This window comes from Leptonychotes weddellii, chromosome 13 (assembly GCF_054177405.1).
Source record: "Leptonychotes weddellii isolate Sample4059 chromosome 13, ASM5417740v2, whole genome shotgun sequence".
Taxonomy (NCBI): Eukaryota; Metazoa; Chordata; class Mammalia; order Carnivora; family Phocidae; genus Leptonychotes; species Leptonychotes weddellii.
In genome coordinates, this window is record NC_138381.1 from 24,715,769 (window position 1) to 24,728,830 (window position 13,062).

Here is a 13,062-nt window from a genome sequence, read left to right on the forward strand (position 1 = left end):
AAAAAAAAAAAAAGAATTATTAGCTATGATACATATTCTTTTTTTTTTTTTTTAAAGATTTTATTTATTTATTTGACAGAGACAGAGACAGCGAGAGCAGGAACACAAGCAGGGGGAGTGGGAGAGGGAGAAGCAGGCCTCCCGCCGAGCAGGGAGCCCGATGTGGGGCTCGATCCCAGGACCCCGAGATCATGACCTGAGCCGAAGGCAGTCGCTTAACCAACTGGGCCACCCAGGCGCCCCTATGATACATATTCTTAAGGAACTTAGAGCACACATAAAGAGACAAACATGAAAAATATGTAAAACTGTATAAATCAACTTGCAGTTGTGTGGCGTAGGTGATAAAGTTCGTAGGGTTCAAAGGATAGAGCAGTTGGCTGATGAGTAGCCCGGCAGGAGCTGATGTGGGCTTTGGAGAGCTAGTTTATTTCAGGGGGTGATTCTGGGGGACAGGCTGTGGTGTTGAGGCTGCAGGTGCAGGGGATGGAAGTCATGGAAGGCTTTTGAATTTCTTTTTATTCCCTGGTGCTTGGTGAGGCGGATGGCCTCCATCTCGGGTCTCAGTTTAGTATTCTGCAATGTGAGAGGATGAGCAGGAGGGCTGTTTTCTTTCCCAGCTCTGATGAGGGGGGCTAGCCCTTCAGCACAAAGGCTCGGGCCAGGCTTTGCCAGTCCTGTCTGTGAGGGGGCGCACAGGTTCTGCAGGCATGGGAGATGGGAATGAGGCTGGTAAGCCAGGGGTTGGGGGTGGGACTGCCAAGGTTGTTGGGAGAATAAAATGCATTCGTGCTCACTCCAGCCTGAGATGGTATCCGATTTGTGTTGCTCTTGTTGAGCCTCTGAGTAAAGGAACCCTAGCCACACACCCCACCCCCCGTACACCAGTTCTCCACTCTTCCCCGGGCCATCAGGCTGAAGATCAGTATTTCTGGGATCAACACTGCTCTTTCCCCAGAAATAAACCACAACCCCCCAGAAGAAGGCTTACAGGACTCAAGACTCCCCCAGTGTTTTCTCTTTTTTCCGTGTCAGGCTGGGTTGCTATCCGGACACCAGTTCATCACTCTGGGTCCTCTTCCCCCCACCCGTGCTTGCAGAGCTGATGTTCCCGCCCCTGTGGCCTCCCACCCAGTGCCCTCCAGCTGGTGGAGGTGCCATTCTGCACGTCCAGTCTCAGCCTCCTCTTGGTTAAGGTTCATTCATTCATTCATTCATTCATTTGTTCATCAGCAAGCATGACTCACAGGCCCTTTATGTACCAGACTTTGGTGTCCAGTATAATAACCACTCGCCCTGTGTGGCTGTGGAACACCGGAAACATGAGTAGTCTAAACTAAGATGTGCTGTGAGTATAAAATACACACTAGATTTCAAAGACATACTATGAAAAAAGATGTAACCTATCCCATTAATTTTTCAACCAGCAATAATCACACCACGGATAACCCTCATTGATTATATGTTGAAATGACAATATTTCGGATGTGTTAGCTTAAATAAAATATATTATTAAAATTAATTTCACCTTTTTTTTTTTTACTTCTCAGAAACCTTTTTGAGAATTGTAGATTCACATACTGTTGTAAGAAATAATACAGAGAGAATCTGCATGCCTTCCTCCTGTTTTCCCAGATGGCAACATCTTTCAAAATTATAGTACAGTATTACAACCAGGAAATTCACATCCATACAATCCATCCACCTCACTCAAATTTCCCTAGTTTTACGTACACTCATTTGTGTGTCTGTGTGTAGCTAGTTCTATGGAATTTCATCATGTGTTTGATATTTTTTATTTTTATTTTTTTTATAATGTGGCTACCAGAACATTCTAGATGACATCTGTGGCTCCTGGTGTATTTCTGTTGGATAATACTGCCCTAGTCTCTGGTTGCCAAGATGTATGAAACAGGCTTCCTCTCAAGGAGCTCTTAGGAGAGAAGGACCAAGCACTCATGAAAAGTTGACAAACTCTCCTACATACTAAGTGCCAAGTGGGCTGGGGTTCCGGGACAGAGAGACTCCTAGAGCCTCAGACGACGTGGAAGCCTGTGTCTTAAATGGAGAAAGGAGGGTACTCGTTTGACACAGAGTGGGGGCTTCAGTCCTGCCCACCTGGCTCCCTGTTCCTCAACCCCCCCCTCTGCCATGTCCCCTCCCTCCTCTGCAGAGTCACAAAGGGTACCCCAGTGCCCCGCAGAGCCAAGCTGGGGAACCGCGGGCCCGGGCTGAGCATCTGAATGGAGTCTTGAAGGAAGAGTAAGGTCCTGCCCTGGAGGATTAGAGAGCGAACCCAAGTGTATTGTCGGGTAGGACTGCTGTAACAGTATCACGAACGGGGTGGCTTCAACTGAAAGTTGCTGTCACGCAGTTCCGGAGGCCGGACGTCTGGGACGAAGGTGTCAGCAGGGTCAGTCCCTTCTGAGGGCTGTGAGGGAGAATCTGTTCCATGTCTGCCCTGCGGCTTCTGCTGGTTTGCCTGTAATCTTTGGCCCTCCTTGGCTCGTAGATCCCTCCCTTCATCTTCACTTGGCATTCTCCCTGTGTACGTGCCCGTGTCCAAATTTCCCCTCTTTATAAAGACACCAGTCGGTCATATTGGAGTAGGGCCCCCCCTCTTCAGCATGACTTCATCCTAATTTAACGAATTACCTCTGCAGTGACCTTATTTCACAGGTACTAGGAGTGAGGACGTCAACACAGGAATTTTGGAGGGACACAATTCAACCCATCAGAGTCGTAGGAATGAGCAGAAGCAAAGGCTGGGGCAGAAATGAAATGATTGGAGAAGTTCAGCTGGACGGGGTTCCCCAGGTTTGGGGGAGAGCATGGGCTGCTAACATCGGAGAGTTGGGGACATGTCCTAAGATGGAGAAGATAGAATTAGTGGGTGCTCTTAAAGGAGAGTGGTTGGAGTGAATGCATGCATGAGTGTTTGAGGGCCCCCCCATGTCCACATCACCCCACTGCCCTCCAAGGAGGCAGGGGGTCCCCACTGTGCTCACTGTAGTCCGCCGGTGGGGGCCTTAGTGCCGGAGGACAGCCAAAGGCTGTGTGTGCAGCCCCAGCCCCTCCCTCACCCTGTGCTCCTGCTGCAGCAGCCTCTCTGGAAGGGGAGGTCTGGAGCGCAGGCCCAGGGAGCGTGACGTTTGGATGTGGGCCTGGGGGGCCCAGGCTCCTCTGTGGTGCATAGACTGGGGGTGGCAAGGTGGTCTCACAATTGTGCCTGGAGCTTATCTGGTTTCTCTCTCTGGACCCCTCCCACAGCTGGGTGTCCGCGTGTGTACCCCCCGTGTGTACCCCCCCCCCAGCACTGTCAGTCCTGAGACCCCTGGGCCCTGGCCCAGCCGTTCCTTAGCCAGAAGCCTCTGCAGAGCCATGGAAGGTCTTAGAATCCAGGAGCCTCTATCTGCTCCCTGGGGCTTTGGGTTCCAGGCCTGGGGGCTCTCAAGGGGGCCAACCCTCTGCCACTTCTGGGCAGGACAGCCCCCCCCCCACTCCTCTCCTCCCTCAGGAAGCCCCCACCTGCAGCAGCCCCACATGAAAGTCCCCACAGGGATGAATCCACTTCCCTTCCCCCTGAGGTTCTTCTGGGGGGAAGGTTACCATCCGGCCCTTCACAGAGAAATACCGTGAGTCACTAGTGAGTCAGGAGTGGGGACGGGCAAGGGAACTTGTGGAGCCTGGTAATTATGCCCATTAATCCCACCGAAAAGGCTTCCCAGCTGGCAGACACTTCCACTTGCATCTGGGTGGGAAGGTCCTGGCACCTTGTCGGAGAGGCCTTTTCTGACCAGATCCTTCTGGAGACCCAGAGCGGTGGGAGGTAGGGGAGGGCCTGGTGCTCGCAGACTCCCTGGTGGCCCAGTGGAGTTCTTGGCTCCTCAGGAGGTGACGTCCCACCTCCCTCTTAGATGGCTTTGAGGGAGCACAGCAAGGTGACGCTGCTTCTCTGAGCCCATGCCCAGTCACCTGCCACCTGCCGTGGCTCAGTCCCAACTACAAAGACCCTCTTGCCAGCCCCGGAAGAAGCCGTCACACCCCTCAGGGCCACCACAGGTGCTGGTGCTGGAACATTCTTCCTCGGGAGCCACCTGCTGCCTCATCACCCACTTCCTGTCCTGTTCCATGTCCCCCTCTCAGAGAGGCCCCCTGGCCACCCAGTGTGGACCAGCACCCCTCACCACCCCAAACCCCTCATCCCCCTCGCTGCCCTTTCTTTTTCCCACAGCGCTTGTCGGCATCTGGCACATTACACATTGTGTCACCTGTTAGCTTATTGTCACTGTATCTGTCTCCCCCTGGTAGCGGTTAAGTGTCCTTGGGGCAGAGTTTTTTTTTGGTTGGTTCATTGTTGAACCCCAGCATCCAGCCTGGCAGGGCTGTTCGATAAATATAGAATAATATAATAAATATTTGAAATACATCTACCTATATAATAAAATAAAAATAGCTTGAGGATAAAGGGAAAATGTCCTCAGTCAGCTGTGAGGTACGACACAAGCGACTTGCTGATGAATGATGGAAAAGTGGTGATGCCTTTTATTTCACGAACTTGGTGTGAAAGGAAGAGTTCATTTCCTTTTCTTCTTTTAACTGAGCTTTATCCACCAGCTGGTGGGAAACTGAGTCTCTCATCCTTGAGGGGCCTTCCATCCACTCTCCTCCCCCCACTGCCCCAGGTTTGTGTGGAACAAAGCAGTTGGGGGGCGCCCAGGGCCACCCCGGCCTTGGTCAGTCTGCTCACTGCTCTCGGGAGGCTCCTGGAGCCCTGGGTCCAGCCTCCTGGGGTGCCTCAAGCTGTGGTCTTTTTGAGGCTCCCCTGTCTGTTTAGAGGGGGATGTGGTGGGGGAACCCCAAAGCAGGAAGCTAGCTTCCTGGACTTGAGGCATCTTCTGCCAGCCACCCCTCCTAGACCCGAAGGCGGTTTGCTCCCCTCTGGGCTGCCTAGCACAGTTTCTTCAGGGAGCTGGGAAGCTTTCAGCCCCCACGATGCACAGGGCCCTAAAGTAAGAGGATAAAAAGCCCAGCTCCCTTCTTGGAATAAATAATTCAATAAATTATCCTCCCACGAAAGTTAAGTACTGACGTTTTCTGAATGACTTTCTTCTTTTATTATTTTTTTCCACATGGAGTCAACTCAAGGTTAGCCTCACAAGAATAGCAGATCGGATGGGCATTTCCATTCCCATTGTTTGCTTTGCCAGTGGGTGAGGGGGAGGGAAAGGGGTAGTCATGGGCTCTGGGAATGCACTCCCCTGGGCTTCCTCGGTGGGCGCCCCTTGCTGAGCTTGGCTATTGTGCATGAGGCCAGAGGCTGAGAGTGGCTGAGCCAGCCCCCAGGACAGAAGACCCTCAGGTGCGCTGTGTGCAGCAGACTCCTGCGACGGGATCCAGGACGTCGGTGGCACGAGGACTGAAGTGGGAGTCAGGACTCCTCTGAGCTCCAGGTCGAGCTTTGTCACCAGCTGGCTGAAAAGTCACTTCTGACCCTGCACCTCAGTGTCCTGAGCTGTGACAGAGGATGCACAGTGTCTTGTTCCATGGACAGGGGCCTCTGGGGGTGATGGTGGGGGTCCCCAGACTGCATCTGGCATGCAACATGGCATATTTGGTCTGTGCGGTGTTTCCACTTGGAATGCATGGTCGGCGCTTAAACACTGGGGCGACCTAGACTCCCACGGAGGGAGCTGGGTGGGCATCGGGGAGACAGCTCAGCTCCCGGTCAGGGGCTCTGGAGACATCCCAGACAGCTCTCCTTGCTTGAAAGATGGGAACAGAGAGTTACGAAGATTTGCCTAAGGTCACTCGGCTCATTGGTGGTGGATCCAGGATGACCAGACAGCGGCTCTGACAACCATCACTGTCCCTTCCCCTCAGCTTAGAGGCTATTTATTATCAAGGGTTTTATTAAAAATTTGTTTCTCCTTTCATTTGTCTCTTTTCCCCTTTTTTTGCTGTTTGTTTTGTTCTCCGACTTTGAAGTTAAAGCTTTTCTTGCGTGCTGGTTGGTGGCCTTTCATTGCCTGTTCATATTTCAGGGCAAGCCAGTCTCCAGAAGGTTCATTGGAGCTCTGGGATGTGGGCATTGTCTTAGGACAGTGGTTCTCAGCTGGGGGGATTTGGCCCCCCAGGGGATGCTTGGCAACCTCTGGAGACATTTTCGATCATCCCAATGGAGGGTGTGGGTTGAGGTGCTCCTGGCATCTAGAGAGTAGAGACTGGGGGGGCACAGCTCAGCACCCAGCAATGCACAGGACAGCCCCACAACACAGAATGACCCAGCCCCAACTGTCCGTAGCGCCAGGTGGAGAACCCCTGCGCTAGGGTGATCAGGTGACACAGTCCTATTCCTCCATAGCCCTGTTTGTGTTTTGTTTTGTTTTTTTCTTTTTGACCTGGTCTGGTTCCCTCCCAAAATCCACCCTCGCCACCTGTGAGGCAGGGTGTGGGGTGGGTGGGTTGCAGATTGGTGTCTCCGTGTATGAGGAATTGCAGAACTTCTGTGGGTCAGCTCCCTGGAGCTCAGCCTCCTGCCGTCTGTGGGGCAGGCCGGTTCCGTGCCCACACTACATGGGCTTAAGGAGGGGAGCCGGTGTTGGGGGGGGGGTGTCCCGCCGCTCTTCATACAAACCTGAAAGAGTCCTCCCACTTTCAGCCCCACTCTGCGCTCCTGCCCTCAGTGGCCCCGGACCCCCAATTTCAGAGCCTCCTTGAGTTGTGCACAGGGAATAGATTGACTCCCCATAAACATTTGGGGCTCCACTCTTTCGGGTCTAGGGGAATTAATTACCCATCTGCTTTTCATCTTCCATGGTGTTGTCACTGGCCCCCCTCTATCGCCTCCTCTCCATGCTCACATCCTTATTTATTCCTTTGCTATCATTTCAGTCAGGGGTGGGGAGGGAGCAGAGATGACCATGGGTGTGGAGTCTCAAACCAGGAGGTGTATTCTTATGCATGGGAGAGCCGGATTGCATTAAAAGCTTTGCAGTGTGGCCTCCGAGGACGCCAAAGTGCTTGGCGACTGAGAGCTCTTCCGGTCTAAGTCTCCAGCAGTGGGGGTTGAGGGACTCACCACATAGGAGGTAGTCGAGCTCTATGACCTTGACCTCGCTAAGCCTCAGTTTCCCTGTGTTTATAGCGTGTAACCTCAGCTCTGCTGGTAGAGGCGGAAAGAGGGGACGGATGTAAGTGAGCAGAGAACACGATGCAAGGCTGTGGTTTATTATCGTCATCCTCATGGGTGGGCATCCCCTTCATCTCCAGTAAGCGAGTGATCACAGCAGCAGAAGGAGGCTCTGTGGTTAGATGGGTTTCAGCCCGCGTGTGAGCGCTGAGTACCGACTGCCTCGTTTTCTTGCCAGAGGCCTCCAGTTTGGTTGGCAGAGTGGCGACCAGCTGGCCAATTGGACGGGGCTCTTTAATGTCACGGACGACCCGGCCGTGCAGAGCAGCACTACCTCCGGCTCCAGGTACAGACCCCCCGGCGAATGACCAGGGAGGGGGGGAAGCCCATCCTGAGGTGGCCTCAGAGCCCTGCCCCGTGGTCCACCCCCAGAGCTACCCTCAGGGGAGAAGCAGGCTCAGCACGGTGGCTCAAAGCTCACTGCGTTTCGGCACCCCGCCTTTGACATGAGGGATGAGGGCTGGGACCCAACCACAGCAGAGCAGGGACTCACTGGCCCCTCTCAGGGAGGGGGGAGCTGGAAGGGGTGTGGAGTCTGGATCTCAAGCTTTCCTTGGAAGTGGGGGCTTTCACTCCGTCCCTGGTGCAAGGGTTTCGGATGCCAGCCCACAGGTGTGTGTGGGTGGCATCAGGGGTGGGCGTGGGGCCTGGGCCTGGGCTCTGCTCCTCGGATGTCCCATGGTACGGGAAGTTCCTATTCCGCCCCCAGGCAGGGCTGACCTCGGCTGGGAAAGAACCATTCCCATGAGGATGGTGCTGAGATTTGACATCTTTACCATCACGTGGTTCTTCCTTCCTGCTCTGCTCTTGTGTTGGGAGTGAAATGAGTAACGAGGGGCACTCTATACTCAGGAGCTCGGCGTTTGTTGAACGCATGAAATGCAGGATGCTCCAGAGGGGGCCACTCATGGCGGGGAGGGCACGGTGGGGCATCTTTCAGACAAGGCAGAATGCTTTTTCTGGGTGTGGCTGGAACTTGCCAGCTAAGGGTTTCCAGGGGCCAATTAAGTTGTTTGGTCCCTTAATTTTTGCATTTCTCAGTATGCGCTGTCAGGTCTGTTTCCCTGGGAAAGAGGCCTGAGTTTTTGCTGTTGTTAATTTTGATACCAAAACATTAAATTGACCCCACAGAGGGGAAGTAATGTGTTTTTTAAGGACCGCGGCCCCCACCCGGATATGTATGATTCTGTTCAATGCTTTGAAGAAGTACAGACGTGGTTCCAACGTCAGAAGGATCTCAGCGGGGGCAGTGTTCACAGACAGGCCTTAGGGTGTGGGCCAGCCTCAGAAACCCGGGTCTTACTCTGGCCAGTTCTTTCCACATATGTGTGGTGGAGCCCCGGCCAGCCACTGGGCCCTGGGATGGGTCACGCAGTGAGAGCGGGGCGCCCAGAATTGTCCCTTCTAAGTATCACACCTCCGGTGTTGGCCTTTCTGCTGTGTGACTCACCCACCCAGATGAGGGTGGTCTAGGTAAGTCCGCAGGTGTCTGCCTTCCTGGGTAGGACTCTTTGAAGAACTCGCTGAGAGGTTTGGCTAGAAGGTGCTAATCAACTGAGCAAGATGGGACAGGCCCCTGGGAGCCATCTCTGGGGGGAGACCCCAGCAAGAGCGCTCCTTGCACCTTCTCCTGTTGCCAGCAGGCTTTCCCTCTCCTCCTCTCTCTGTATTTTGTTGCTGATTTCTCTGCCCCTCTGCCCGACCTCTTCTCCCCTCCTTCTTCCTGCTACCCTTTCTTGCTCCCTAGTTCCTGCTTCCCTCCCACCTCTTTTCTTCACTACTCCCTCCTTCACCTCCCCTCCCTTTTATTTTCTCCCCCGCCACAGTGACCCTGGACAGCCCCCCCTTCCCTGTCACCCGGGACCCCCCAGAGTCAGAGCCACCGCTGGTCTCTAACCATTTGGTTTCAGAACTAAGGCACCCTTTCGTCACTGTGCTTCCCAGCTGAGCTGATTTCCTTCTGGAGAGCTGCCATTTGACCCGGAGCCCCCTTAGTCATGGAACAAATGTGATGAGCACACAGCCCAACGTCTTCTGGGACAATTCCAACGTCAGATCGCAATTTCTGGTTGACCCCCCAAAGTACTATTACATATGTGAGAAACCATAATATGCATCGTTCCCACATGTGGGAAATAATGGTTAATGTAATTAGAACTGAACCGTATGTTGGAGATTTTTTTTTTTTTTACCTCGGCGTAGGAGTGGCTTCTGCCCTCTTCATAATGGGTAGGACAGCTCCTGGCAGCAGATTTGCAGGGCTGGGGGGAGAGGGGGCCTAATGCCGCTGTGGAGAGTGCTCTTCAGGTGAAAGTACATCATCCCGGTGAACAAGTCTCCACGCCTGGAATATGTGATGTGCTTTGTGGTGTTTTTCACCTCCTGAATAATTCAGTGCATGCCATATTTTGCTCTCTATAGTTGTGTGGTGTGTCGTGGTGTGGTAAAGTGTGTTATTTATTATTAAGACAGTTGGAGGGGAAGTCAGGTACCATATATAACCAGAGGATAAAGAGAGGCAGAAAAAGCAAATGACTCATAAATTGTATATTCAAACAGGAGTCTTGGGAGAAGGAGCAGGTCCAAGCGATCGGTCTGGAAAAGTCCAAATAAGACCACAAAGAAAATCCAGGCCAGAGAGTGCTCAGAATGGCTGCGGTCAGGTCTTCTCATTGGACATGAGCTAGGGGAAGTCCAGGCCGAGTTGGAAAGTGTGTGAGTTATAAAATATACATCGACATACAGCTTTATTAATTTCAAGTGCGGGTCTGAAAGTGTCCAATGAGAGTCCTCCGGGGAGCTGTTTTAGAGAGCAGATAGGACTCAGTTTGAATCAGCAAATGCTGCTATTTAAGTGGGTGCCTTGAACGTAAGCAGGAAGGTCTTTGAAGACACTTCTGATCATGTTGGGGTTATGTTTGTGTTTCTGTCTCCCGCACTAGGCAGTGATGTAAGCCCCAGCACCCAGGCAGCACCTAGCATGGAGGAGCTTAATACATGTTAATGGAATAAAATAATGAATTAAGCAGGCGCACAGTAAAGGCTGTTGGTTAAAAAAAAAAAAAAGCAAACTTACATTTCGGGGTTCCCGAATTCTCCCTTAGAGATGTATTCCTTTGAATAAATCTGTCTCTGGCACTGTCTTTGAAAATTAATCCCCAGAGGGGAAGCACTTTGAATCATAAACTCCTTCACAGTTTGGAATGATGGGAGAATGTTCTCTTGAGAAGAGCAGAGGGTAGGGCCATTGGAGCACTCTGGGCAGCCTGTAGGAGGAGGAGGGGGAGGGGGCTGGCTCAGCAGGAGAGAGAAGGCAGTGAAGGCAGAATATACACTCCTGCAGTGACTGAGAAGCCCTCCCAGACACCGTGCACAGAGCACCATAGCAGTTCTGGAACGGTAGATGAGCGGGTGGGGAGCGCCCGTGTCCTCCACGGCTCAGTGCCTTGAGCCCTCTGCCCGGGCCCCCCAGGGATGGCCCAGAGGGCAGGGGCAGGCACCAGCGCCCGTCGTGGTCATGGTCCTGCAGGGTGGGAGTGTTGCATGCACTGCCTGAGCATGTCCCGGGGGTAGGACCGAGTCAGAGGGGCTGAGGGCAGCTGGGCCAGGAGTCCCCCCAGGTGCTGACTCTGAGCCAGGCCTGTAGCCACAGCGCAAAGGGCTTCACTCAGCTTCTGCCATCTGGACCCTGCTCCACATCAAGTCCTTATCATCCTGTCAGTGTCCCTCTCCCACGCCACCTCCTCCCTGAAGCCTTCCTGGGTAGCCCCCTTACCTGTACATTCTGTAAGAAGTGTCTGCCCGGAGGGCTGTTTCTGTCATTCCACATACACTCAGCTCTCCGGCAAGTGCACATAAACGTCTCCTTGTTTGCTCAGGCATTCCGCAGATCCCGAGAACCGGCCTGGACCACCTGCGCAAGCATATCCAGGGCCCTCCAGACCCTCCAGCTTCAGACACAGCCCACAGGCGGCCTGGCTGGACGGTCTCATCAGCCCCTGTCCCAGCTTCTGTACAGCCTCGGCCCTCCTGGGCTGTGGTGGGATGGCAAGAGGCAGTGCGCAGCCCACTCTCTGATGTCTGGAGCAAAACTGCCCAGGCTGCTGCCCATCCAAGCTGCCCGTTCCTGGGACAGCATGCTCCCCGTGTTGCTGGGCTTCCGGGCTGGGGTGCAGGGGTCTTCCCGAGCGGGAGGGTAGCACCAGCCATGGGAGAAAAGAGCCAGCCTCAAACCGATAACACAGGAGACTCTGCTCCACGGAAGAGTGAGCCGGCTGAGAGTCCAGGGCCCCAGAGCCCTTCCCTCGGGGTGCGGTCTGCCTGTGTGTCTAGCAGGTACCTTGCAGTGTGGGCTTCGGGATGGTCATATCTCAGAGCTGCGATTCAGTTACCATCTTATTATGCTGTATTCAGTGGTTCCCTAATTGTTTCAAGATGGTATATAATTAGGTAATAAATTGCATGGCACCGAGGTCAGAGGTGCTTCCGTGGAGGGGCAGGACTTGGCTGGGATCTCGGCAGGTAAGGGCTGACTGTGTGCCCCTGTTCCTGCACTCAGTCCTCACCCTCCAGTGCTTGAGGCGGGTCCTGTCATTGCCCGCATATTCCAGATGAGGATACCGAGTCCCCACTTAGAGGTGGTGGCTGATGGAGCTGGCCCACACAGCATCCTCCACTCCAGAGTCTCGGGACTCAGGCCGTGCTAGACAGAGGGCTTCTGCTTCCTGGGCTGTGGACAGGTCAGCCTGGGTAGGGTTGGGTGTCCTGCTCCATCTTTAGGGTCTCTCATCTCCCCACCCCCCCATCTTCTGTGTCATTCTCCTCCCCCCTCTCCCCCCACGGTGCTTAGTGCTTTCTTGATTGTTACCCCTGACAAATGCTTCCTTCTACCTGCTCCTGGACATTCTACATTTCAAAGAGGAGCCCTTGGGAGCAAGGGTACCCCAGGGGAAAGAATTTTCCATACTGGACTTGCAGGTGTGGTGACAGCTCTTGAGGGCTGGTGCCTGTGCAGCTGACTTGTGGTGCGGGCTGGTTTAGCATAAGCCTCTGTGGTCAATTTTTAAGTCTGTGGGAAAGGACAAAAAATAAAAAGGGATGGAGTTCTCGGGCTCCATCCAACAGAGAAGAGTTTGGAGAATCAGGTTTGGCAGAATGTTCTGGGCTGCATGCTGGAAAAGCAAAACAAAGATGGTACGGCTTCCCCATCTCCTCCCACGTACCTGACGAGGGCCTCTGGTGGCCAACAGGCAGGAGGCTGTCTGTGGAGGCCAGGTTGTGGGTGTCCTGGGACTCGCCAAGTGGTGTTGTCCCATGAGTCCACCTGGACCTCGAGCTTTGTGGCCCTTGGTTGAGTCTGAATTGAGTCTCCTGGACAAATAACCACTTAGGTGAATGGTTCTGTGCCCCAATTTCCCATCTGGCAAGCTCCTGCCTTGGTCGGTCACTAGTGGGGTCCCTAAGAGGGACCTTCTGGGTAGATCCAGGCCCCAGCTTCACCCCGACTCACAGCTGGGTATGAGGACTTCCCTCTCTGGGCCTCATTTCCAGATCAGATGGTCAAGGGTGACTGTCAGGGCCTCACCCCAGGTCAGCTCCCAGAATGGAAAGAAAAGGGGGGCTGGAGTCAGGCCGGAAGGACCCAGCATCCACCTGATAAGCAGTTTAGGGGGTACCCAGATGGTAAGGCACACGGGGCTGTCCCAGTTTTCCAATCCACGTAGTCACGCATAGCCTGCACCTGTTACATCGAGGGCCATAAAGGTTGTGCTGGGATGGGGACGATGGGGTTCACAGAGGCTGTCCTCCACGCAGGCCTCCTCGTGTGGAGTGTAAACCTTCCCTCCCTCACCCTCCACTGGGGCCTTCAG

The 13,062-nt window shown here is 53.7% G+C and overlaps 1 protein-coding gene across 2 annotated transcripts in view; it reads left to right on the forward strand.

Moving 5' to 3' along the window:
• The window catches only part of ST8SIA5 (ST8 alpha-N-acetyl-neuraminide alpha-2,8-sialyltransferase 5), a 50,978-nt gene that overhangs the window by 10,248 nt on the left and 27,668 nt on the right, over positions 1-13,062 (forward strand). Inside the window, exon 2 of one of the 2 annotated variants that reach the window (XM_081801293.1) lies at positions 7,371-7,478. The exons of the other annotated variant lie outside the window; for it this stretch is intronic. Coding sequence (XP_081657419.1) covers positions 7,371-7,478 — 108 coding nt within the window. The remainder of the gene's footprint in view (positions 1-7,370; positions 7,479-13,062) is intronic. 2 annotated transcript variants of the gene reach the window in all.